The sequence below is a fragment of the Mauremys mutica genome, chromosome 1 (genome assembly GCF_020497125.1).
Source record: "Mauremys mutica isolate MM-2020 ecotype Southern chromosome 1, ASM2049712v1, whole genome shotgun sequence".
Classification (NCBI taxonomy): domain Eukaryota; kingdom Metazoa; phylum Chordata; order Testudines; family Geoemydidae; genus Mauremys; species Mauremys mutica.
This window is the reverse complement of record NC_059072.1, coordinates 100,344,179-100,367,174: the sequence shown is the minus strand read 5'-3', so window position 1 is coordinate 100,367,174 and position 22,996 is coordinate 100,344,179. Positions and strand designations below refer to the sequence as shown.

General features: G+C 43.4%; 1 protein-coding gene across 3 annotated transcripts in view; it reads right to left on the bottom strand.

Annotated features, from left to right (window-relative positions):
- Positions 1-22,996, bottom strand: part of SLC41A2 (solute carrier family 41 member 2) — a 106,565-nt gene that overhangs the window by 19,517 nt on the left and 64,052 nt on the right. For all 3 annotated transcript variants that reach the window (XM_044987517.1, XM_044987507.1, XM_044987527.1), the window contains one exon: positions 2,902-3,033. In XM_044987517.1, coding sequence (XP_044843452.1) covers positions 2,902-3,033 — 132 coding nt within the window. The remainder of the gene's footprint in view (positions 1-2,901; positions 3,034-22,996) is intronic.

Genomic DNA, 22,996 nt, shown 5'->3' with positions numbered 1-22,996 from the left:
TACACTTGAATGAATGAAATTCCTTATTAGCCAAGCAAAGTGAGGCTCTACACTCAACATGATGGCATTTCTTTGCTTCGCTGTACGTAAGGTGATCATGTTGGAACACAACATCTGATCATTTCCAAAATTTCAGGGAGTGGAGAGAACCTTAGTGATTTTTGGGGAAAACTGGAAAACCAGAAAATCTCAGCTTAGAGGAAAATCAGACTACCTGGTGCTGCAGGCAATGGAATCTCTGCTGCTGCCTACACATATGAGAGGCAGCAGCATAACTTGCTGTATTGGAAGACTGAGTAGCTAGGAGGCTAACAGACATGAAAGCCTGGAAGATAGGATTTTTCAGAGGGTGGGGGGGAGCAGGTGGGGACTAGGGCATGGAGGGGGAAGCAGACACCTGAAGGCAAGTGGGTGGGTGATAAAGTGGAGCTGGGAATGGGAGGGAAGCAGGCATTCTGGAGGGGTGTGTTGGAGGGGAGCAGTGGTCGTGGTGAGGAAGCAGGGATTGGGAGGTGGGAGTGGTGTGGTGATGAAGAAACAAGGACCCAGAGAAGGGGGTGAGATCCAAGAGAGTCAGTGGGTGGGTTTGGGAGGGGAAAGCAGAGACTATTTATAATGAACCGAGTATTAAATCAGCACACTCTCCACAAATACTGGAAAGAGAAGGACAATGTGTGCAGGTGTGTTGACTCCTAGCCAGGACTTGACAGCAAGGGTAAACGGGGTGTTGGTGGGGAATGGGAATGAACTTCTGAGGTTGGATGGGAGAGATAAGTTTATAGAATCATAGAATATCAGTGTTGGAAGGGACCTCAGGAGGTCATTTAGTCCAACCCCCTGCTCAAAGCAGGACCAATCCCCAACTAAATCATCCCAGCCAAGGCTTTGTCAAGCCTGACCTTAAAAACCTCTAAGGAAGGAGATTCCACCACCGTCCTAGGTAACCCATTCCAGTGCTTCACCACCCTCCTAGTGAAAAAGTTTTTCCTAATATCTAACCTAAACCTCCCCCACTCCAACTTGAGACCATTAACTCCTTGTTCTGTCATCTGGTACCACTGAAAACAGTCTAGATCAGGGGTGGGCAAACTTTTTGGCCCAAGGGCCACATTGGGGTTGCAAAACAGTATGGAGGGCCAGGTAGGGAAGACTGTGCCCCCTCCCAAACAGCCTGCCCCCCACCCCTTATCCACCCCCTCCCACTTCCTGCCCCCTGACTGCCCCCCCTAAGAACCTCCAAACCCATCCAGCCCCTCTGCTCCTTGTCCCCAACCGACCCCCCTCCATCCACCCCCCCACCCCCTGACCACCCCCTTCCAGGACCCCCTGCCCCTGACCGCCCCCTTCCAGGACCCTACCCCTTATCCATCTTCCCCCCCCCCCAGCCCCTTTCGGAATGTGGCCCCGCAAACATGGGCGGAGGACTCAACAGGAGCAGGGGCAGCTGCACAGCCAGAGAGAAGCAGCGGTTTCCCCTTCAAAGGGCCGCTTCTCTCTGGCCGGCTGCGTGGCCTCCCAGTGCTCCCCCTGAGTCCTCCGCCTGCGTTCCCTGTGCTCCCGCCATCTGCACCGCCCGCCTGCATATGATTTCAGTGCAGCCAGTGTTGAGTTGCCCGAGTGCCTGGCCCTGGGTCCCCCTGTTGTTGGGGGGCCTTTGCCAGGGCACCCTGTGTTCACTTGTAAATCTGCCCCTGCACTGCGCCGCCCAGCCCCAGAGCCAGCCAGGATGCCGCGCTGCCAGCACAGCAAGCTGAGGCTGCGGGGGAGGAAGGACAGCTGGGGAGGGGCCGGGGCCAGCTGGGAGCTCAGGGGCTGGGCAGGATGGCCCCGCAGGCCAGATGTGGCTCGCGGTCCATAATTTGCCCACCTCTGCCCTATCCACACCCCTGCCCTCTGACCACCACCCCGAACTCCTCTGCCCTCTATCCAACCCCCCCTGTCCCCTGCCACGCAGCCGCTGCCACCGTGCAGCACAGAGACTGGGTCAGGCCGGGCTCCGCAGCTCACTGCCCCAGGAGCTCACAGCCCCGCCGCCCAGAGCACTGCGCCAGCGGCAGAGTGAGCGAGCTGAGGCTGCGGGGGATGGGGGATAGCAAGGGAGGGGCCAAGGGTGAGCCTCCTGGGTCAGGAGCTCGGGGGCCGGGCAGGACAGGCCCGCGGGCCGTAGTTTGCCCACCCCTGGTCTAGATCCATCCTCTTTGGAACCCCCTTTCAGGTAGTTGAAAGCAGCTACCAAATCCCCCCTCATTCGTCTCTTCTGCAGACTAAACAATCCCAGTTCTCTCAGCATCTCCTCATAAGTCATGTGCTCCAGCCCCCTAATCATTTTTGTTGCTCTCCACTGGACTCTTTCCAATTTTTCCACATCCTTCTTGTAGTGTGGGGCACAAAACTGACACAGTACTCCAGATGAGGCCTCAACAATGTCGAATAGAGGGGAATGATCATGTCCCTCTATCTGCTGGCAATGCCCCTACTTATACAGCCCAAAATGCCGTTAGCCTTCTTGGCAACAAGGGCACACTGTTGATTCATATCCAGCTTCTCGTCCACTGTAACCCCTGGGTCCTTTTCTGCAGATTAACTTCTGCAGAAGTTAATGAGTTACTGGAGGATAAAAGGACAAAGCAGCTCTGAGTGCAGCCATTTGGGGAGTGTCTTTAACCTCTCCTGACTTCCATCTCTGTCCCTCAGTCTCTGTTACACTTCTCCCAGTCAACCCCTATACACAACCTCCCTACCATTCAATTGTTGCAGATAGAGGAATCTTTCATTACTGTCTACCTATCACAGCAACAGCTGAATATGGTGCCCACATTCACTGGGTGTACAGGTCGGTCTACAGAAGCAAAAAAGAGTGCAACAATCTAGTTGCAACAATTAACAACCACCAACACATACCTGTACCATAGTAGGTTCTGCATGGGTAATAGCAACCCTTTGCTTCTTCTGGCAATTCTCCAGGAATGCTATGTAAATGGAGGTAGGTAGAAATTCTGCTAGCTTGAATTGCCACTAAATTACCACCAATACCTGAAACAGAAAAAGAAATTACATCTTTCACTGATTCGTCTCAGACAGATAACAATTTATCAAACTTATCAACTGCTATTACACCCATCACACAGGTACAAAGGTCAAAAAGTGAAAACATCATCACCATGAAATTTATTATTCTGCTTCTATTCAGGCCAACACTAAACACAATGTGACTGGAAAACTCAGAATAAAATTGAACTCAGCTCTTGCCCAGATTTGATTTGCATAGATTTTTAAGGCCAGAAGGGACTGATATGATCATCTAGTCTGACCTCTTGCACAACGTAAGCCATAGAACCTCAGCCAGTAATTCCTATATCAAGCCCATAACTTCAGTTTAAGCTATACCATATCTCTTTAAAAAGATATCCGGTCTTCATTTAAAGACTAAATTGCTTTTGGAACCAATGCAAGAAAGCCATGATACCCTTAGAAGCATGAGAGGACTGCATGCTGGTGAGGCAGTTTAATGGTTGCAGAATTCTATGGTCAGAGAATTCTTACTATTTATCTGCTGGAGGCCTGGATTCAAGAATTTTAGATCTACCATCTTAATAATTGTCTTTGGAGAGCAGGCATAGGTAAATAGAGAAGTTTTCACCTGTTTTTATATTATCCATCTTTAGATAATTTGGAAAAATTTAATATAATTTTTCCATCACTTTTTCCCTTAAGGAATAAAAGTTTGATTATTATAAATATCTTAATGTATTGGACAATAGAGTAGAACGTACCACTTTAAACCATCAAAGATCACTCCACTCAGGATAATAACTAAAAATGAGGGAGGGGGCAGATTGATTCCAACGCAGGCAGCTGATGAGAGTGGTATTTATTGTGGAGGCTCTGGACAATAGTTAAAGAGCTAAGGACACCACAAAGGGGAAAATATGAGAAAAACCTCTTGTCTTCAAAAAACACAATCTAATCTAGGACCACATGCACCAAATGTCTTAAGCATAATCAGATGGTTACTGCACAGCTTTGCTACTGGGCAGGAATTAAGGAATTGTTTGGCTGCATTAACTGTGCATATCTGTACTTTAAAATGTTTGGAATTCTTTTAAGTGAAATCTTAATGCTGAATTTCCAGTACTTGGTTTAGAGATGAAGACAACAACTCTAAATTTTTTCATCCTTAAGTTCTTTCAGACTTAACACTATTTTAATGTAGTTATTTTTGTCTTGGAATACTGTCAGGATATCAATACTGAACCTAGACTCTCGAGGTCCTTAGGCAGCATACTTAGCTGCTGAACCATGACAGAGCACTTAACCACTGCCCTGAACCAACAGCCTTAGTGCTAAAGGCCTACAGAGCCACAGCAACCAAACCCCAGGCCTCTGATTGGATGGACAGGTAGCACTCTCATTGGGAGCCTGGATTATACAAAGGCCCTAAGAGGAAGCTGTCTGAGCAACAAACCATTGCCTGCTTACTGCTGCCTAGATTGCCTCACCTGACCCTGCCTTGCTGCCTCACCCTACTTTGTCTGATGCCACTTTGTTGCCATGCTGCCCTGCCTTACCTTGCCTCCCTAAGCTGCTAACCCAGCCCCTTGGATTGGATCTTCCAGTTCCTGACCTCTGTGAGAACTCCAGCCATTGCCCCGGACTGCCGCTGATACCAATCAACCTCTTGGCTAACCAACCACCTGCACACACTTTACTTCTTTGGACTGGCCCATGGCTGGCCTCTGTAAGATTATTCTGAACTTAATTTTATTATTCGCATTTTGCCAAAATATTTTAAAATAGAACACATTTGAAGTTAAGCCACGATATATATGAATAGTATACAGTGTATATATATTGGCAGTATAAAGCAAAGTAGCTGCACCATACCAGTATAATGCCACATTTCTATGAAACAATTCTGGTGTTAATAAACCACAAGAGCATAGCCTCAAAATGGTAAATAGTTTTTTAAAACGACGTCTTCTGAAATAAATCTATAGAAATAAGAGTCATAGGAAAGAAAATGACTTCTTCTGAAATTAAATAAAGAGCCTCAAAATGTTTGGATAGCATTCAAAACTAAGATGTTTCTTTGAAGCTCTAGATTCAAATAACAGTTTGTAAGCAAACAACAAAAAATGTAGATAATGTTCACAACTCTGATAGGAAGATAGATGTTATGTCAGCCTAGAGATAGAAGAGACAAGACACAACAGAAAACTGAGCTGCAATTAGTCAGTCAGAAATGTTCTTATTTCCCTAATTCCAGATTTCTGTTAATGGGATTCCACAAGGATACATCCAAAGGGAGGGTAGGTTTTTTTGGTTTTGTTTTTCAATCAGGCTATTACTGCTGAATCCACTTGGAAGGAGACAAACTATTTCTTTAAGGAATCTATAGAACTTCTGAGCAGATTTAGGAGTTTGATTTCTAGAGTTAGGCCAGTTCCATAATCTGCTGAGCAGAGGAGTGAATAAGCAAAGTTACTCCCTTGTCTGCCCTCATCCAGGAACAAGGAAAGCCCTGCAAAATTCTTCTTTTCTTACATTCACATTTCATTACAAAGAAAAAAGTTTCTTGCAATGTAATTCCAAATTTATGGAGAAACCCCTTCTGGGGGTCCCTGAGGCATACAATGCTGGCTTGGAGCTTGAGGCTATTTCCCCATTTTTGGAGGAGCCAGTAGAAATCAAGGGGTGAAAAAGAAAATGAGAACCTGAAGAGAATTACATCTTTAGAGGCTAAAGATTTTGCTGTAGAAATGTTAAGGGCTGAAGAAAGCTTATCTCTGGAGACCACATGAAGAGCTGGGAAACCCTCCGGAAATATTTATAGACACCTTTTTAGTGGGAGCAGGAGAGGAACATCTGAAGACATTGTGTGTTCGGAGAGGCTGCATAAGACTTCAAAATCTCCTCCCCTGCCTGCCATCTTGAAGATTGCGGTGAATAAAAATCTAAGCTAACCTTTGAAAGGCAGTTCTATCTTGCTGCTTCTAGAGATGTAACATCCAGTGAGACACAGGAAATGGATATAAAGAACTTCCTGAAAGGTATAAAATCTTGCATTGTGATTGTTTGCCTCCTGCTTCACCAAATTTATTAAGAATAAAGAGTAATAGAGGGTCAGAACCTCTGTCCCTAATTAGTAACAATGGAAAATGAGAAAGGCCAAAGTGAATATTGAGAAAAATGACCTTCTGCATCTTTGGAATGATAATATACAACTGACTAGGGTATAGATATGCAGACTGGTCTGTGAAATGTGGTCTAAGATGTTAAGCCTTTGAAAGATGGCTATTTATCATCATCAAGTGTCTTTGCCTCCTCCATGAGCCATGTTTTAGAGGAAAACAGAAAATTGGTTTGAAAGAGGAGACAGTGGCCCTTGATTAAGGGAAATCTAGTAGAGACCTGTTTTGTTTTGTTTTGTTTTGTTTTTTGCCTTCCTCAGCATAGGGCTTGAGTCACTTGCTAGTTTGAACTAGAGTAAATAGTGGATTCTCTGTAACTTAAAGTCTTTAAATCAATATTGGATAACTTCAGTAACTCAGCCAGAGATTATGAGTCTATTACAGGAGTGAGTGGGTAAGCTTCTGTGGCCAGCAATGTGCAGGTCAGACTAGATGATCATATGGTCCCTTCTGGCCTTAAAGTCTGAGTCTATAAATTGACACAGTCCCCCAAGACAACGAAAAGAGCAAAGATAAGGTATCCAGTTATCAAAGAAAGCTGACAGTATGGCCAAAGTGGTTAGACAGAGGAGACTGTTTTCAAAAAAAGTAAGCTGTTCACTTTTCTCTGTAAATAAGCTGAGAATGTCTTATCTTGTTAACTTCTGAGAAAGGCAAAACTAGATGTTAAAGTAATTCTTTTCTTTTAATACTATGTTCTCTGTTTTTAAATAAATCTTGATAAGATGACTGATGTACAGTTAATTTTATGCAGAGAACTCTGTAAACTCTAAGGAAGAGGTGGGCAAACTATGGCCTGCGGGTCACATCCAGCCCGTGGGACCATCCTGCCCGGCCCTTGAGCTCCTGGCCTCTCCCCTACTGTCCCCGCTCCCTCCACTGCCATGCGGACAGCGCTCTGGGCGGCAGGGTTGCGCGCTCCTGCTGAGCAGCATGGCAACATGTCTGGCTCTGGCCGGGCAGCGCGGCTGCCAGACATGCTGCTCTGAACGGCATGGTAAGGGGTTGGGGGCTTGGATAAGGGGGGGGAGCTCCTGGGGTGTGGGGCGGGGGTGTGGATAGGGGTCAGAGGATGGGGAACAGGAGTGGTTGGATAGGTGTGGGTCCCGGGGGGCCTGTCAGGGGGTGGGGGTGTGTATAGGGGTTGGGGCAGTCAGGGGACTGGGAGCAGGGGGGTTGGATAAGGGGTGGGGTTCTGGGGGGCGGTTGAGGCAGGGGTCCCAGGAGGGTGTGCTTAGGGGACGAGGAGCGAGGGGGGTTGGATGGGTCAGGGTTCTGAGGGGGGCAATTAGGGGAGTGGGAGGGTCAGATGGGGGGAGGGGCCAGGCTGTTTGGGGAAGCACAGCCTTCACTATCAGGCCCTCCATACAGTTTTGCAACCCAAATGTGGCCCTCGGGTCAAAAAGTTTGCCCACCCCTGCTCTAAGGAGAAGTACTGAAGAAGTTTCTGGAACCTACACACCTCCTCCTCAGTCTTGATCAAGGGACCTGGACAAAGGTGTTGTATCCCAGCAGCTTGTGTTCTCATTAGGCTTCAGGCAAACACAAGGGGAGAAGCTGATGAACCAAACAGGACATGAGAGGTGGGGGTTTTGGTCACAAAGTCTTTTCAATCTGAGCATGTGGGCAAGACTCACCAGCCAGCACCCAGGAAAGAATCTGAGTTACTAAAGAGAATTCTTTCCTGGGTGCTGGCTGGTGAGTCTTGCCCACATGCTCAGGGTTTAGCTGATTGCCATATTTGAGGTCGGGAAGAAATTTTCCTCCAGGGCAGATTGGCAGAAGCCCTGGGGTTTTTTTGCCTTCCTCTGCAGCATGGGGCATGGGTCACTTGCTGGAGGATTCTCTGCACCTTGAGGTCTTTAAACCACGATTTGAGGACTTCAATAACTCAGACATAGGTTAGGGGTTTGTTATAGGAGTGGGTGAGTGAGATTCTGTGGCCTGCGTTGTGCAGGAGGTCAGACTAGATGATCATAATGGTCCCTTCTGACTTAAAGTCTATGAGTCTATTCTCCAGTCATATGGTACAACCCCTGAGTTTACAGATTCATTAAAAATTCTTGCTAATGGGCTTGCAATTTCATGTGCCAGTTCCTTTAATATTCTTGGATGAAGATTATCTGGGCCCCCCGATTTAGTCCCATTAAGCTGTTCGAGTTTGGTTTCTACCTCGAATGTGGTAATATCTACCTCCATGTCCTTATTCTCATTTGTCATCCTACCGTTCTCCCTAAGCTCCTCATTAGCCTCATTAAAGACTGAGGCAAAGTATTTGTTTAGATATTGGGCCATGCCTAGATTATCCTTAAACTCCACTCCATCCTCAGTGTTTAGCGGTCCCACTTATTCTTTCTTTGTTTTCTTCTTATTTATATGGCTATAGAACCTTTTACTATTGATTTCAATTCCCTTTGCAAGGTCCAATTCTACATGGCTTTTGGCCTTTCTCACTTTATCCCTACATGTTCTGACCTCAATAGGGTAGCTTTCCTTGCTAATCCCTCCCATCTTCCACTCCTTGTAGGCTTTCTGCTTTTTCTAAATCACCTCTCCGAGACGCTTGCTCATCCAGCTTGGTCTACACCTCCTGCCTATGAATTTTTTCCCCTTTCTTGGGATGCAGGCTTCTGATAGTTTCTGCAACTTTGACTTGAAGTAATTCCAGGCCTCCTCTGTCTTTAGATCCACGAGTTCTTCAGTCCAATCCACTTCCCTACCTAATTTCCTTAATTCTTTAAAGTTAGCCCTTTTGAAATAAAAAACCCTAATCCCAGATCTATTTTTGGTTATCTTTCCATCTAGTTTGAACTGAATTAGCTCATGATCACTCAAACCAAGGTTGTCCCCTACAACCATTTCTTTTATGAGGTCCTCACTACTCACCAAAACTAAATCTAAAATGGCATCCCCTCTTGTTGGTTCTTCAACTACTTGGTGAAGGAATCCATCAGCTATCGCATACAGGAAAATCTGAGCCCTATGATTATTACTAGCACTTGTCCTCCAGTCTATATCTGGGAAGTTAAAGTCTCCCATGAGCACACAATTCCCATTAGTGTTTACTTCATTAAAAACATTAAAGAGGTCTCTATCCATATGCAAATCGGATCACGGCGGTCTGTAGCACACCCCAAGCACTATCCCAGGGAAGGCTCTAGTAGCTTTCTTTCCCAATGTGATTTTTTTCCCAGACAGACAGACTCTGTCTTATCCATTCCATCACTTATTTCTTTACAGTCTACCTCATCATTGATATACAATGCTACTTCACCACCTTTGCCTTTATTTCTGTCTTTCCTCAACAGCACATACCCTTCAATACCTGTATTCCAGTCATGATTACTATTCCACCATGTTTCTGTTATCCATATAATATCCAGTTTCACTTCCTGCACCAGTAGCTCTAGTTCCTCCATTTTGTTACCTAGGCGCCTCGCATTATTGTACAAACATCTTCATTTTTGCCATTTGGCTTCACTGACATTCTTTACCCGATTAGGCACAGACATTCTACCACCAGTATCACCTATTAGACCAGTATCTACACTACCCTTCCTCCTTATGTCCATTCTCATACCCACGGCTGTATCCTTTCTTACTTCGTTTTCTTCCCTCTCAATGTTAAATTCCAGCGTGGAGATTACCTGGACATCTCCCAACCATCTCCCCCAAATTCCTAGTTTAAAGCTCTCTTAATCAGTTGTGCCAGCCTCCATCTTAGAAGTCTATTTCCCTTCTTACTCAGGAGAAGTCCATCCCGAGAGAACAATCCTCTGTCCATGAATGCCTCTCAGTGGCCATACATCCCAAAGCCCTCCTTATAGCATCACTGTCTGAGCCATCTGTTGATCACCATAATCTTGTCACACCTTTGTCGCCCTTCTCTAGGACAGGCAGAATCCCACTGAAGATCACCTGAGCCTCGATTTCCTTAAGCGTCTTCCCCAGCCTAGCATAGTCCCCCTTGATACGTTCCAGAGAGAATCTAGCCGTATCATTTGTTCCCACATGGAGGACAATCAGTGGATTCTTTCCCGCTCCCGTTAGGATCCTCTTCAGCCTCAGGTCCACATCCCGTATCTTAGCACCTGGCAGACAGCACACCCTTCTGTTCTCCAGATCAGCTCTGGTTACAGGCCTGTCTATTCTTCTCAGGAAGGAGTCCCCAATCACTTTTCCTGGCGATGGTTCGATTCTCTGGTCTATCCCCCATTCCCTCTGGCTGTAAGTCCTCACAATTCCTGTTGTCCCTTGCAATCCTCTGCAATCCATCCCGTATCCTCCTGGGGCTCATATTTGGTGTTGTCTCCATTGACTCTTCCCCTCTTCCTATAGGACTAGCTGTTCTTTTCTTCTTCCTTGCCCTCTCACCTTCAGCAACCACCTGATTTTCCAACTCCGAAAACCTGTTCCTGAGCTCTATTTCTCCTTCACTAGCCCGTCGTTTCCTCTGCCTGGTTCTCTTAGTCACATGCTTCCACTGTCCACTTTCCTCACCCAGCAGTCTCCCCTCAGAGTTCTTTGGTCCTGCTTCCATCTGCAAGTGCGAGCTTTTCCCTTCAGCCTCCTCATGTCTTTGCTCCATCATCTGCTCGAACCCCCTTCTAAACTCAACCAGAGTTTCCACCTGCAACTCCAATCCTCAGATCTTTCCTTCCATCAGCTCTATCAGGCGGCACTTCATGCAGACGAAACTCTTTTGAGGTACCCCCTCCAGGATCATGTACATGCTGCAGCTTCCACATCCAGTCATCTTCATTGTGTCTTCCACTGCTGTCTCTGTATCTGTCATAGCCTTCCCACCTAAAACTTGTTAGTCTGGGAAACACAAACCAAACCAAAACACCACCACTCACAGCAAAACAAACCCCCAACGGGCACCAGAACACTGGCAGAACACCACCCACTCCCTTCGCTAGCTTGTCTATTCCTCTGCCTAGCTCTCTTAGTCTTCCCCACAAAGCCCCCTTGCAAACTCCCCTGTTTACAGCTCTGTTTGCTGGCTCCTATGCCGCTGCAGCTTGTCTGGTGATCAGCCAGTCATATTTATTAGTTCTGAAAATATTTCAGATTTAATTATCTAAATTCTCATCAGCTACAGAGTAAAGGATTTTTAAGTTATTCATACCTTAAGAGTATCAATGCCAAATGGAAAGGTATTTTTCTGGAGTAATATTCAATTTGTTTCTTCTCATAGCTGCTTTTTTTTTTTTTTTTTTTACCATGCCCATGAAATCACCCAGGCAATACCAGACTAATTACATCACTGAGGGTAGCAGAAAAGCATTAAAAGATATAATTCTGTAGATTAACAACATTAGAAAAACAACAGGTTGTCAATTCACCGAATTACTGGTGTGAATCCTTAGCTTTTGAATGAACTCCTTTTAAATGCCTAAGGAAGCCCTGTAATTGATAGCATTAAGAAATGAACTGCAGGCATGCCTATGGACTGCTTCAAAGCACAAATTTATGTTTATTTTATATCAGAAATGTGTTTCCTGAAAAAAAATGTTACTCTCATCATGCTAAGCCTTCCAGTTATTATAAAGACTAATTTTGCTAGTTTCCTTTTAGTCACATGGGAACCATAATATATAATGACATTTTCTTTGAAAGTAAAATCTTAAAAATTGACTTGTATCCCTCACAGCAAAGCAGATCTGCTTAACTTCTGCATAAGAATACTAAACTGTCACTAAGGATAACAGAAGTTAAGCTCTCTAGTAGACAAGGATGCCATCCCTGACTTCATTATTTAAAAAATACCAAAAAACCTTGTCACTTCACTGAAACATTTTAGAATTAAAAGACAACTCCTCTCCTTAGGATAAATATTTCTGCAGAACAGTTGTCAGCCTTGTTCATTGTCATTTAACAAACACTCTCAACACATAAGACCCTGTCCATGGTACAGCCAAAATCATGCCAGTTATATCTATAAATATGGTTGCAAACATAATTTCAGTGTCTAGTACTGGAAATAATTTTTTCTGAGAACTGTATTAAAGGAGCTTTGCTACAGACTACACTGAGTTAGTCTGTTAGCTTGGCTATATAACATGGATATAACATTTCTCAAAGAAAAACCACCTGTCCTAATGTATCATGGAAACAATGTTAGGTCTTGGCTACGCTATGGTTAAATATGCTTGTTAATTGCATAGTTCAGGGGTCGGCAACCTTTCAGAAGTGGTGTGCCAAATCTTCATTTATTCACTTAATTTAAGCTTTCGCGTGCCAATAATACATTTTAACGTTTTTAGAAGGTCTCTTTCTATAAGTCTATAATATATAACTAAACTATTGTTGTATGTAAAGTAAATAAGGCTTTTAAAATGTTTAAGGAGCATCATTTAAAAATTAAATTAAAATGCAGAGCTCCCCAGACCCAGGCAGTGTGAGTGCCACTGAAAATCAGCTTGCGAGCCACCTTTGGCACACGTGCCATAGGTTGCCTACCCCTGGCATAGTTCTAAGTATTTGAGGTGTTTCAAGTATACGTAATATGTTGTACTAATAAATATTTGCCCATCTTCAGACTCACTGTATTTGATTACAAAAAAATAAGTTGCTCCACAACACTATATATGTGTGTGTGTGTAAGAGAGAGAATTATATATTTTTGCATCAACCCATCATCTTCATTTTATTGTGCACGTGCACAGTCAGAGATTATGTTAAAAGAATATTAAGTTGTGAAGTCAAGCACTCAGCCAGCCCCAAGTTGCCCCCCCCCCACAAAAAAACTCCTGGTCCAATCTGTCTCTCACCCTTCCCCAACTCCAGTCATTTCCCACATTTGTCTGCCCCTGCTCACTGGCCTCTTGTTCCAGTCTCTTTGCCCAGCTAGTCCCAGTTCTTCCCATGTGCCACAGCTTCTCATCAGATTTGCTCTTCTCCCTACCCACCTCACTGATTCCCAATTATAGTCTGCTTGCCTAACAAGTCCAAGTTCCCTGAGCTCCTCTTTCAATCTCAGTCTGACCCTCCACATCAACTGCTTCTCAGTTCCCCCCAGCCGTCTTGCCCAACCAGTTCCTGTCTCCCAGTCCCAACCCCTCAGGTCCCAGTCGCAGTTTTTCCTCCCCTTCTGTCTTGCAGCCTCCACTCTCAGTCTTCCTCCATCCCCAACCACTGTGGCCCCTTCTCCTAATCTACTCCTTCCTCTTCCCTCACCCTGGTCTAGCTCTTAGCTCCCTGTATCAGGCACCATCTTCTTCCATGCTGCCTGGGCACCAGCTGCAGGGAGTGGGGTGGGGATATTGAGAGCACAAGGGAGATAGTCTCTCTGTTCTCTCTCAGTTCTGGTGTCCAGTCCCACCCAGCCCACAGTAGCTAAGAGCTGAAAGTTCAGGGAAAGTCCTGCTGAGCCTCTGTACCCTAGGAATGGACATGTGTGGTTGCTGTGTGGAGATGGTGCATGCACAGTCACCAGATTTCCATAGGAACAGCAAAAGGTACATACCTGACACAAACATTACCCCTCTGCCAAATTTCAAATCCCTTCTCTAAAGTATGGAAATCTAGAACTTCTCAATAGCAATTTTAAAATATTTTAACATTTTAATAAAATATTTATTCCCCGCCCCCCCCCCGCCCAACATATTCTCTAAAATGGCTGAACTGTTTTGTTTGAAACTTTCCAAAACTTTGAAGCCACAGACAGACACTTGGCATGGAAAGTTTCTGCTGAAATGGTTTACATTACATGTTGTAAACAGTTGAAAACAGAGTCTTATAAAGGGAAGAGTTGGGTAATCTTAATGTATATACCTCCCTCCTTCAAGGGTCTGATCCTACAAGCTGCTGAGCATCACCTGCAAGTCAATGGGAGTTGAGGCCATTTAGCAATTGACAGAAGACATTCAGCATATTGTAGAATCTGACTCCACCTGTACAAAGATGTTCAATATTTTTAAAGTTTCCAGTTGTGTGCACATCTCCCCAACTCAATACGTCTAATCAAGTACTGATGACTTTTGCTATAGCAAGGCTGCAGTAACTTTTTAATCTACAATTTGAGAAATAAGTTATATGTACATTGTTACAATGAATCCCCAAAACATATACCTCTTATAGGTGGAGCTGGTTCGCATTATGATACAGTCTTTAACATTATCACATACTATTTCTTCCATCGGCCCCCCTCCCTGCCTCATTCAGTGCACAGGATGAATTGTGGTCACCAACTGAGCAACTATTCAATATTTCATTTTACTCTCATTGTCCAGAGTGTGCTCCATACCTTATTTACAGCACACTATTCAAAATCTTAAATGTATACAGCATTATTAATTTCCTCATGGGCTTTTCTAAGGTACTCATCACTATAGTATCTGAATGCCTAACAAACACTCATTAATTTATTTTCACAACACCCCATGAAGTGAGATAGTTGTGTTATTCCCATTTTACAGATGGCACAGAAAGATTAAGGTTAAGAGTGTCCAGTAATTTTGGATGCCTAATTTGAGACACCTAGGACCATATTTTTCAGAGTACTTAGCACGATATAGCAATTAATATGTTCAAAGCACAGCTCCCATTGACTTCAGTTTCAGCTGTGAATGCTCTGGACTTCTGCAGATCAGACTGCAGGGTCTCCAACTGGATACCCAGAAAAAAATAAGGTGCTGTACACTCAATTAATGGCAACCTGTGGAAAGTCTAGTTCAAATGCCTTGCCCAGGTGCTTGGGCTCCAGTCCGAGCCCTAGAACCCTCCCACCTCACAAGGTTCCAGAGCTTGGGCTCCAGCCCAAGCCTGAAAGTCTACACAGCAGTGAAACAGTGCTGGAGACCTAGCTCTGCAAGCCTGAGTTAGCTGGCACAGGCCAGCCTCAGGCTTTTCTTTGCCTACCTGCTCTCATTTGTGGCGCCTAGTGCCACAGTGGCCCCCAGCATCCAAGAGAAGAAATTGCAAGGAAAAATTTGCTCGGCCCCTGCAGGCCTCGGATGGAACATGCCAGGTAATTTTGTGGACACAGCACATTTGCAGTCTGGTCAGCTTATAGGAGCTGTATGGGGATGAGGCATACTCAATGCAGATGGAGCCTTCAGAATGTTTAGCTGCAGAACTTTAACACATTTTTATAGAACATGTACTGAGATTTTCAGACGGTTATTAACTTGACAAAATTTGAGCAGATTTCAAACAGGGACAGCAAAAGGCACATCTCTGACACTCGAACAACTCCCTCATCAAATGCTGAGTTCCTGCACCACAGCATGGAGGTGCTAGAACATCTCAGTGAAATCACTGTAAAATATTTCTAATATGGGCAAAATAAATAAATAAATAAATAAAAATACTCCCCTTGCTTCAGAAATGGGCAAACCATTTTAGCTGAAACTTTCCAAAACAGATATGCCTAAAGCAGACACCTGGCAAGGAAAATTTCAGTCTAATGGCTAAAATTGGGCAAAGTTACAGGCAACTGAAAACAGAGCCTTATAATGGGAAGCATTAGTCAACCTTAACTACTGGTGTACCTATCAGCTCTGCCTATATCAGTTAGTATCAGTAGGCAGTAATGTACAATTCACTCCAACTTTTCTCCTTCTAGAAGCAACCTAATATTTATGATACTTAGATGAACAATATTTTACATTTTCAATACTATCTATGAACATTTCTGAGCTAAGAGTTAACCAATCACAGGGTATGAGAGGTATTATAGTCATACCTACTATATAGTTTGTGCAACAGGCCAAAATCAACACAGTAAGGAGAGAATGTGATTTTGGGTATAAAATATAAGGTCTGAGGAAATTCTGATCTCTGAGCAGTGATTTTAATCAGCACAGTCCACAGTTCCAAGCAATGAATTGTGCTGATTAGTCCATCTGGCATTCTGCCAAATAGTCTGATTTCTCATGCAGTTTTTATAATAAAAATAACCATCCAGGACATAAAGAGGAGAAAAATATTCTCCATTACAATAGTCAATGCAGCTCCACAACTCTATAACAAGGGACACCACTAACAAAATATAACCAAATTATTTCTCCAAAACTTCAAATTGAAATACTGCCATGGAGATCTGACCACTGATTTCATAAACTTACATTTTATAGAACTGACGTGCTTAGATTAGCTCCCTTATTTGCTTTAGTACCTACATGCATTGTCCTTTCTTACAAATTTCTTGTCTTCAGAGATGCATGTTGTATGCATTTGTATTAAAAATAAAGTGTTCTGGGGAAAATAGGCAGAATTAGATAAACTATTAAGTTCTCCAATACAGCTGTCTTTCCAGAAAAGATTTTGAGCACAACATTGTGTGAGCAAGTTATTACTTTTTTATAGGAACAATATATAAAATGGACAAAATATCTACATATACACTGCTGTTATATATAAAATCACTTCTAAACCTCACCTATTTCCAAAACACTAGATTATGTTTTGTTTAAGAATTATACCAAAACCTAAACATAAAGTAGCTATTTCCATTAGCTGCACCTTACTTTATGTCTGCAGTACAGTCTGAAGCAAATTGTTCAGATTGTTATTATCTTCCTTATGTTATTATATTATAATTATATTATTTTTGGCAAATACTTATAATGAGGTACCAGGGTTACCAGCCCTTTAAAGCTGGTAAGGAAATCCTTCAGGGTCAGCACTACTACATTGGGGGGGGGGGGGGGTTTGTGGGAAAAGTCTTATGAGACAGGGACTGAGCATGAAGAAGGGTCCTGGAAGCATTTTGGGATTTTGAGGGAGAAACTCCCAGCTGCTGTCCTTGTTTAGGGCCCAAGATAAGAATTCCAAGTGTATGGAAGGCTGGAAATCCTCTCAGCAGGGCTGATTCAGGTGGTGCTGTGCATACCCATACAGTCTCTCTCTTGCACCATACTGAGGGAGCAGGGGAAGCTAGCAGTTTTAGGTTTAACTTATTTGGGCCTGCCATAAGACAGACTTTGAAGCAGAGTCAGACTTTCTGATGAGGGGCCCTGCCATCTTCAGAAAAAACACAAGAGAAGAAAAGTCTCTGGTAGGGGAAGTTTGTGGGAGGTTTTTTGTTTTTGATTGGTCAGCAACAGTAATATTTCAAAAGCTACCTATTAGGTAGTCCACACTTAGGATCTTTGATAGTTAATAAGGTATATGCAGATATGTTTATGTAAAAGGATTTTCTCAGTTCCAGTTTTATACTTTACACTGACAACAGCAATAATCAAGAGGCACCAGACCAACTATGAAGCACAGGAGAGCCTACATCGAATGAAGGAAATTACTTGCCTGTAATTTCCTCTTTCAGAAGGCATATTATAATATAGCCACACTCTTAGCCAGGTGTTCTCAAACTGGGGGTCAAGACCCCTCAGAGGGTCGCAAGCTGTCAGCCTCCATCCCAAATCCCGCTGCACCTCCAGCATTTATAATAGTGTTAAATATTTTAAAGTGTTTTTAATATATAAGGGAGGTCGCACTCAGAGGCTTGCTGTGTGAAAGGGGTCACCAGTACAAAAGTTTGAGAACCACTACTCTTTGCTTTCTGTGTCCCATATGTGAATAGCAGAAATTCCCTTAGCTATAGAATTTGAGGGTAGCCACACATATACCCTCTCAGCAAATATTATGTTCTCCACTGCTTGGTTAAGGGGGAGGAGGGGAAACCAGCAGCCCTTGGTGAACAGTAGTAGTCATTTTTTATTTATTTATTTATTTTTGAGGAAGAGGTAGAAAGTTTTAAGGAACATATTCCCCCAACTCTTTGGGGAAGTGGATGAGAGAGAATCAATGAACCTAATAACTTCAGGAGAACAAGAATTATACATAACTTTTTTCTGAAGGGAGATGTTATAATAGACTCATTCTTAGCAATTTAAAAGCTCTATGAAGTTCAATCACTACTCAGAGGATGTTAAAAAGGGGAAAAGTAAATGAAGGTTTCACACAGTCAACTTGTGTGAAGGTACCATTTTAAATAGAAGCATAGTTTTACTTAGATGGCCGTAGCCTTTAAAAGACATTTAATGGGATGCCACCCTTGATACACACAATGGTGGTGTATCAACCCACCTAGTATGTGTCCACAATACCACTGTGGACACATTCTTGGATGCTGAATTCAGAATCAGAGAAATTTGGAAATCCACTTTTTATTTTACTATTTTGGACCAACTCCCTGCCAGTGCATCTCAGATATAGGTTGCCATTTTGACACCATGAAAGCTTGTGTGACCCAGTACAGTGAGACAAGAGAATCCACCAAGGTGATATAAAGGAAATGCATCAGTTGGGTTCTATAAACATTGGGATGCACTCAAAAGCAAGTTGCACCTTTTGGGAAACTGCACCTCTGCCAACAGACCCCTCATCTGCAAGATCCCACAATGATCAATTCTATTTCTGGTCCTCTTCAATATCTTCATACAGCTACTAGAGGGAGTAGGGTAAGAAGACACACACTCAAGTGCCAGCAGTATGAATGCCAACTGCTCTAGTTATCCTTCACGATATACGACTATATCACTACCGCCAAGATGGCTCAGTGCTTGGACAAGATCAACCTAGGGATGGAGAACATCTGGCTGAATCTGAACCCAAGTAAGACAAAGGTGATGATGTGAGCAAAGAAAATCCAGGTGGAGAAGTTGGCTGCCATTGTGCAGTCTCTGTTGCTTGCAGGTACCCACCCACCAATTGGTCAATTCAGTCTGCAGTTTAAATAGGTTCCTGGATTAATTTACTGACATTAAGCTCTCACATAGCAGCATCTACAAGTAACATTTTCTACCACCTCTGGTTGACTAGGCTAACTCAGTTTCATCTTAGTGGATGATTACATGGCCTCAATTATACATGCCTTCCTTACCTCCTGGATGGACTAAAACGCAATATACCTGAGCACAAAGCCATCAGCCCTTAGGAATCACCAACTCCACACCAAATTCACAATGTAGCTGCACACCTCCTCAGCAATGCAGGCTACCGTGAGCACATCAGATCTGTCCTCCGCTCTCTACACTGACTTCCAATAAAATGTTGACTCAAATTCAAGGTCTTGATCCTTAGTCTGGGCCAAGGATATCTAAAAGACTGCCTAACAGTCTGGGATGATGACCCTGGTCAACAACTCTGCTCCTCAGCCACATTCAAACTTTCTACCACAAAGTAAAGGTAGTCTCTGCAGGTAACAGCCTTCTCAGTGTTTGGTCCCAAACTATGGAATGAGCTCCAACAGGAACTAAGAGTTACCACCTACCTTATCAACTTCCACTCAAAGTGGTATAAGAACCTATCTACAATGGAATTTATCTGTTTCAATGGCTATGCTGAAACTACTGACTGCGGCAAATCTTTCCAGCTAAATCCCAATCTTTTCAAGAACTATCTGTCCTGAACTAGTGAAGAAGAAAAGGGGACTTAAGATCTAGTGGTTTAGTTGGACAGCAACCAAGTGAAAATGTCTCATAGCATGATGAGACTTTTGTCGATATAGGTATGGTGAAACCTCCTGTGAAATCTAAAATTTCTTGCATTCTTGTAGGTAAAAATGTGGTTTTGAGCCCAAACCCTCAATATCTGGACTCCTATACACTCCCAGTATCCCAGGTGAGCAAGCAGGTACTAGGATAGTTAGTATGGACTCAGATGGCTATGGCACCTCAGAGGTGATGCTGTCACATCCTTCAAATTCTTTCAAAGAGAAGAAGCCTGTGATGCATTCAAGGCCCAGAAAAGGGGAAAGCATAGGTTACGATTATATCAAGGTACAACATGATTTCTTTTCACCTCACTTTAACACAGGTGTCATCAACTGAAAAACTGGAATCTCCCCAATTATACTTTGTTTAGCTTGGAAGCTCAACTGCAGGAAAACTCAGTTCACATTGCACATCTGGAGTACTGGATGCTCAAGTCTCAGAGATTGACTGAAATGAGAACATTGATGCCTAATGCCTTTGCAATACTAATTTAAACCATCATTGGTTTCTTGTCAGGCCAATGTTTCTCCTTAATGAACACTGATTTGCCAAAGGAGGGAAACTGACACAAAAACCTTTGCCAAATCCTCCTCACGATACACGAGAGGTTGCCATGGGGACCTATTGGCCTTTCTTCTTAGTGTGCTTTTGATACATTGACGGAGGTTGTCCTGGCAACCACTGTCTGCAGCTCTTTAGTATTTCTGCCCGGTGTAGGGACACATTAGTGGAGGGACTCATCTGTGGCAGTCTTGACGCAGTGTTTCACTTCAGTGCAAGGATGTAACTAAGACAAATATATTGCCTGTTCTCCACCTCACCATTCCAAAATCAATTACTGTTCTACACAGATAGTTGGAAGTATTCCATCAGTACTTTTGCAAAGATTGTGAAAGCTTGATGAAGCTGGATGTTAGTTCTTTGACATAAGACTTTCACTTGGCACAAGGCTGTCTGCAAGGAGACTCTTAAATGTTGTTATACTGATCAGAATTCTAGCTGATAGTCCAGTTGCCTCAAAGCCTTCAGCTATTATATAGTTTCTTGCCACTATGGTAAGCTGTGGGTGCCTTATAAAGCTCTGTCATCTCTGGTGCTTATTAATTCCAGGATCTTGTTGCATAAAGCTCCAGAATCAAGAAGCTTGTCAGCCACACATCACAGGAAAAACAATTAAGGCCAAGATTTTCAGAAGTGATGTGATTTTGGATGCCCAACTTGAAAAACCTTAAAAAAGAACTGTTTTTTAGAAAAATGCTGAGCAATGATCCTCTGAAAGTCAGCTCCCTTGAAAGTATCAAGCAGGGGAGCCAGTTGAGGCACTACTATTGTCTCTTCTGAAAACCCTGGCTTAAGTGGTTTGAGGAATGGTAAATTCAGAACTAACATTTATAACTAATGCATCAGAGAACATCTCCACCATCAATGGTTAAAAACAAGAAACAAAGGGCTGTCGGTTCCACAAACATGGAAGGAGCATACTACCTGGTAGTGGTACCTGAGTGTTTAGCTTCCCTAACAGTTTATGGAACCAATTCCTCCCAATCTTTGGTCAAAGATAGCTCAGGTCTGCTGACCCTCACAGAATGCTGCAAGGCATACTAATTTGGGACTTTGAGGAGTAAGGGGAACTAAAATTCAGGTGGGTAGTTGTGTTAAAGGTAGAGTTTTTTGGGGAGTGAGGAAGGGAATGTTAATGGGTTAGATACTGATTTTCACTTGTTTGTTAATTCAAGGGCATCTAGAGTTCATCTACACTAGAAATGGTACAGCAGCACAGCTGCAGCGCTGTAGCATAAACACTAAAATGACAGAAAGGGTTTGTCCATTGCCAGTGTTCCCTCTAAGCTGCACACCTGTGTGGCCATACAACAGTCCATCAAGTGCTGCACACTTGATTATTAGTTGCGCACATTCTCAGCAATGACGATGTTCAGGTGCCCTTCCCCCACTGCCGCGCTGCTCCTGCCCTCTGCCTTGGAACTCCTCGCCAGCTGCTCCTGGGAGCCTCCTGCCTGCTGTGCAGAGTGGGGAGGGAGAAGGGAGGGGCACTGATGTCAGGGTGTCCCCGTCCTCCCACCTTGTACCCTATCTCCGCAAAGCGGTGGAGGTGAGGGGGGAACAGCGCTAGGGAGTGAGACAGAGCTGCTGGCGGCTGCTGCTTTGTCTGAACAAGCTTTCAGACTGGTGAGTGTTGCTCTGCTTAAAGTGATAGCGCAGTCTCACACACACATACACACTCACTCACTCTCTCTCTCACACACTCACGAATACACACATACACTCTCTCTCTCGCTCTCTCTCACACAGAGTCTCTTTTACACTCACCTCCCAACAAAAACTTGTATTATTGTTTTTGTTGTTACTTCTTGGTACTTCCTGCAATGCACATATATGCTCTATAATTTTATTCGTTCAAAGTGCTGATTTTTTTTTGACTGGTCTGCGCATTTCATAATTTTATTTCTCTCTTATGCTTAAATTTAATTCTTTGAGTAGTGAGTTCTAAAATGCCTAACCTGTCCTGGCTGGAGTAATTATCCCTATGATAACTTCTTAAAAATATATATTATATCTAGGGTTTTAATTTCTACTGGTGGCGCACATCCACACATTATCTCAATATTGGTGCACATACAAAAATTCATTCCGCACATGGATGAAAAAATTAGAGGAAACATTATCCATCGCTGTAGTAAATCCACCTCTCTGAGAAGAATTCTTCCATCAACCTAGAGGTGTCTATACCAGGGCTTAGGTTGGCTTAATTGCATTGCACAAGGCGTGAAATTTTTCACAGCCCTGAGCGATGTAGTTAAGCTGACCTAACTTTGTAGTGTAGACCAGCTCTAAGAGTCTTAGGCTCCCTTTTGTATATTTTTATGAATGGAAATGAGCAGAGATTTATCACAATATTTATATTTAGAGAAAGTATCTTTATACCTTCCACACTTGCTACACAGTAAGCAGAAAACCTACTGCAAATAAGAAAGTCCCGTGTCTAATTTCTACATGAGATCTTTTTGCACACTGCAAAGTAGACCAATGAAGAATAAATCAGAACTAGAAAACAAATATATTTCTTACAAGTAGAGCCTACGTATAGTACAAATCTGCGGATATCCGCATCCGCAGACCATGTCTGTGGATCACAGATTGGATGCGGATACAAATTTTGTACCTGTGCAGGGCTTGACTTACAAGACATTTTATTTTTAAAAAATAGTGTAATATGCTGACAAATTAATCCAACATTCCACATCTATGCTTAAAGAATTAATTCAGAGACAGGAATCTAGGAAATATCCACATATAATTCATGGACCTAATTAATAATATATATCTGCATGGCTGCAAAAT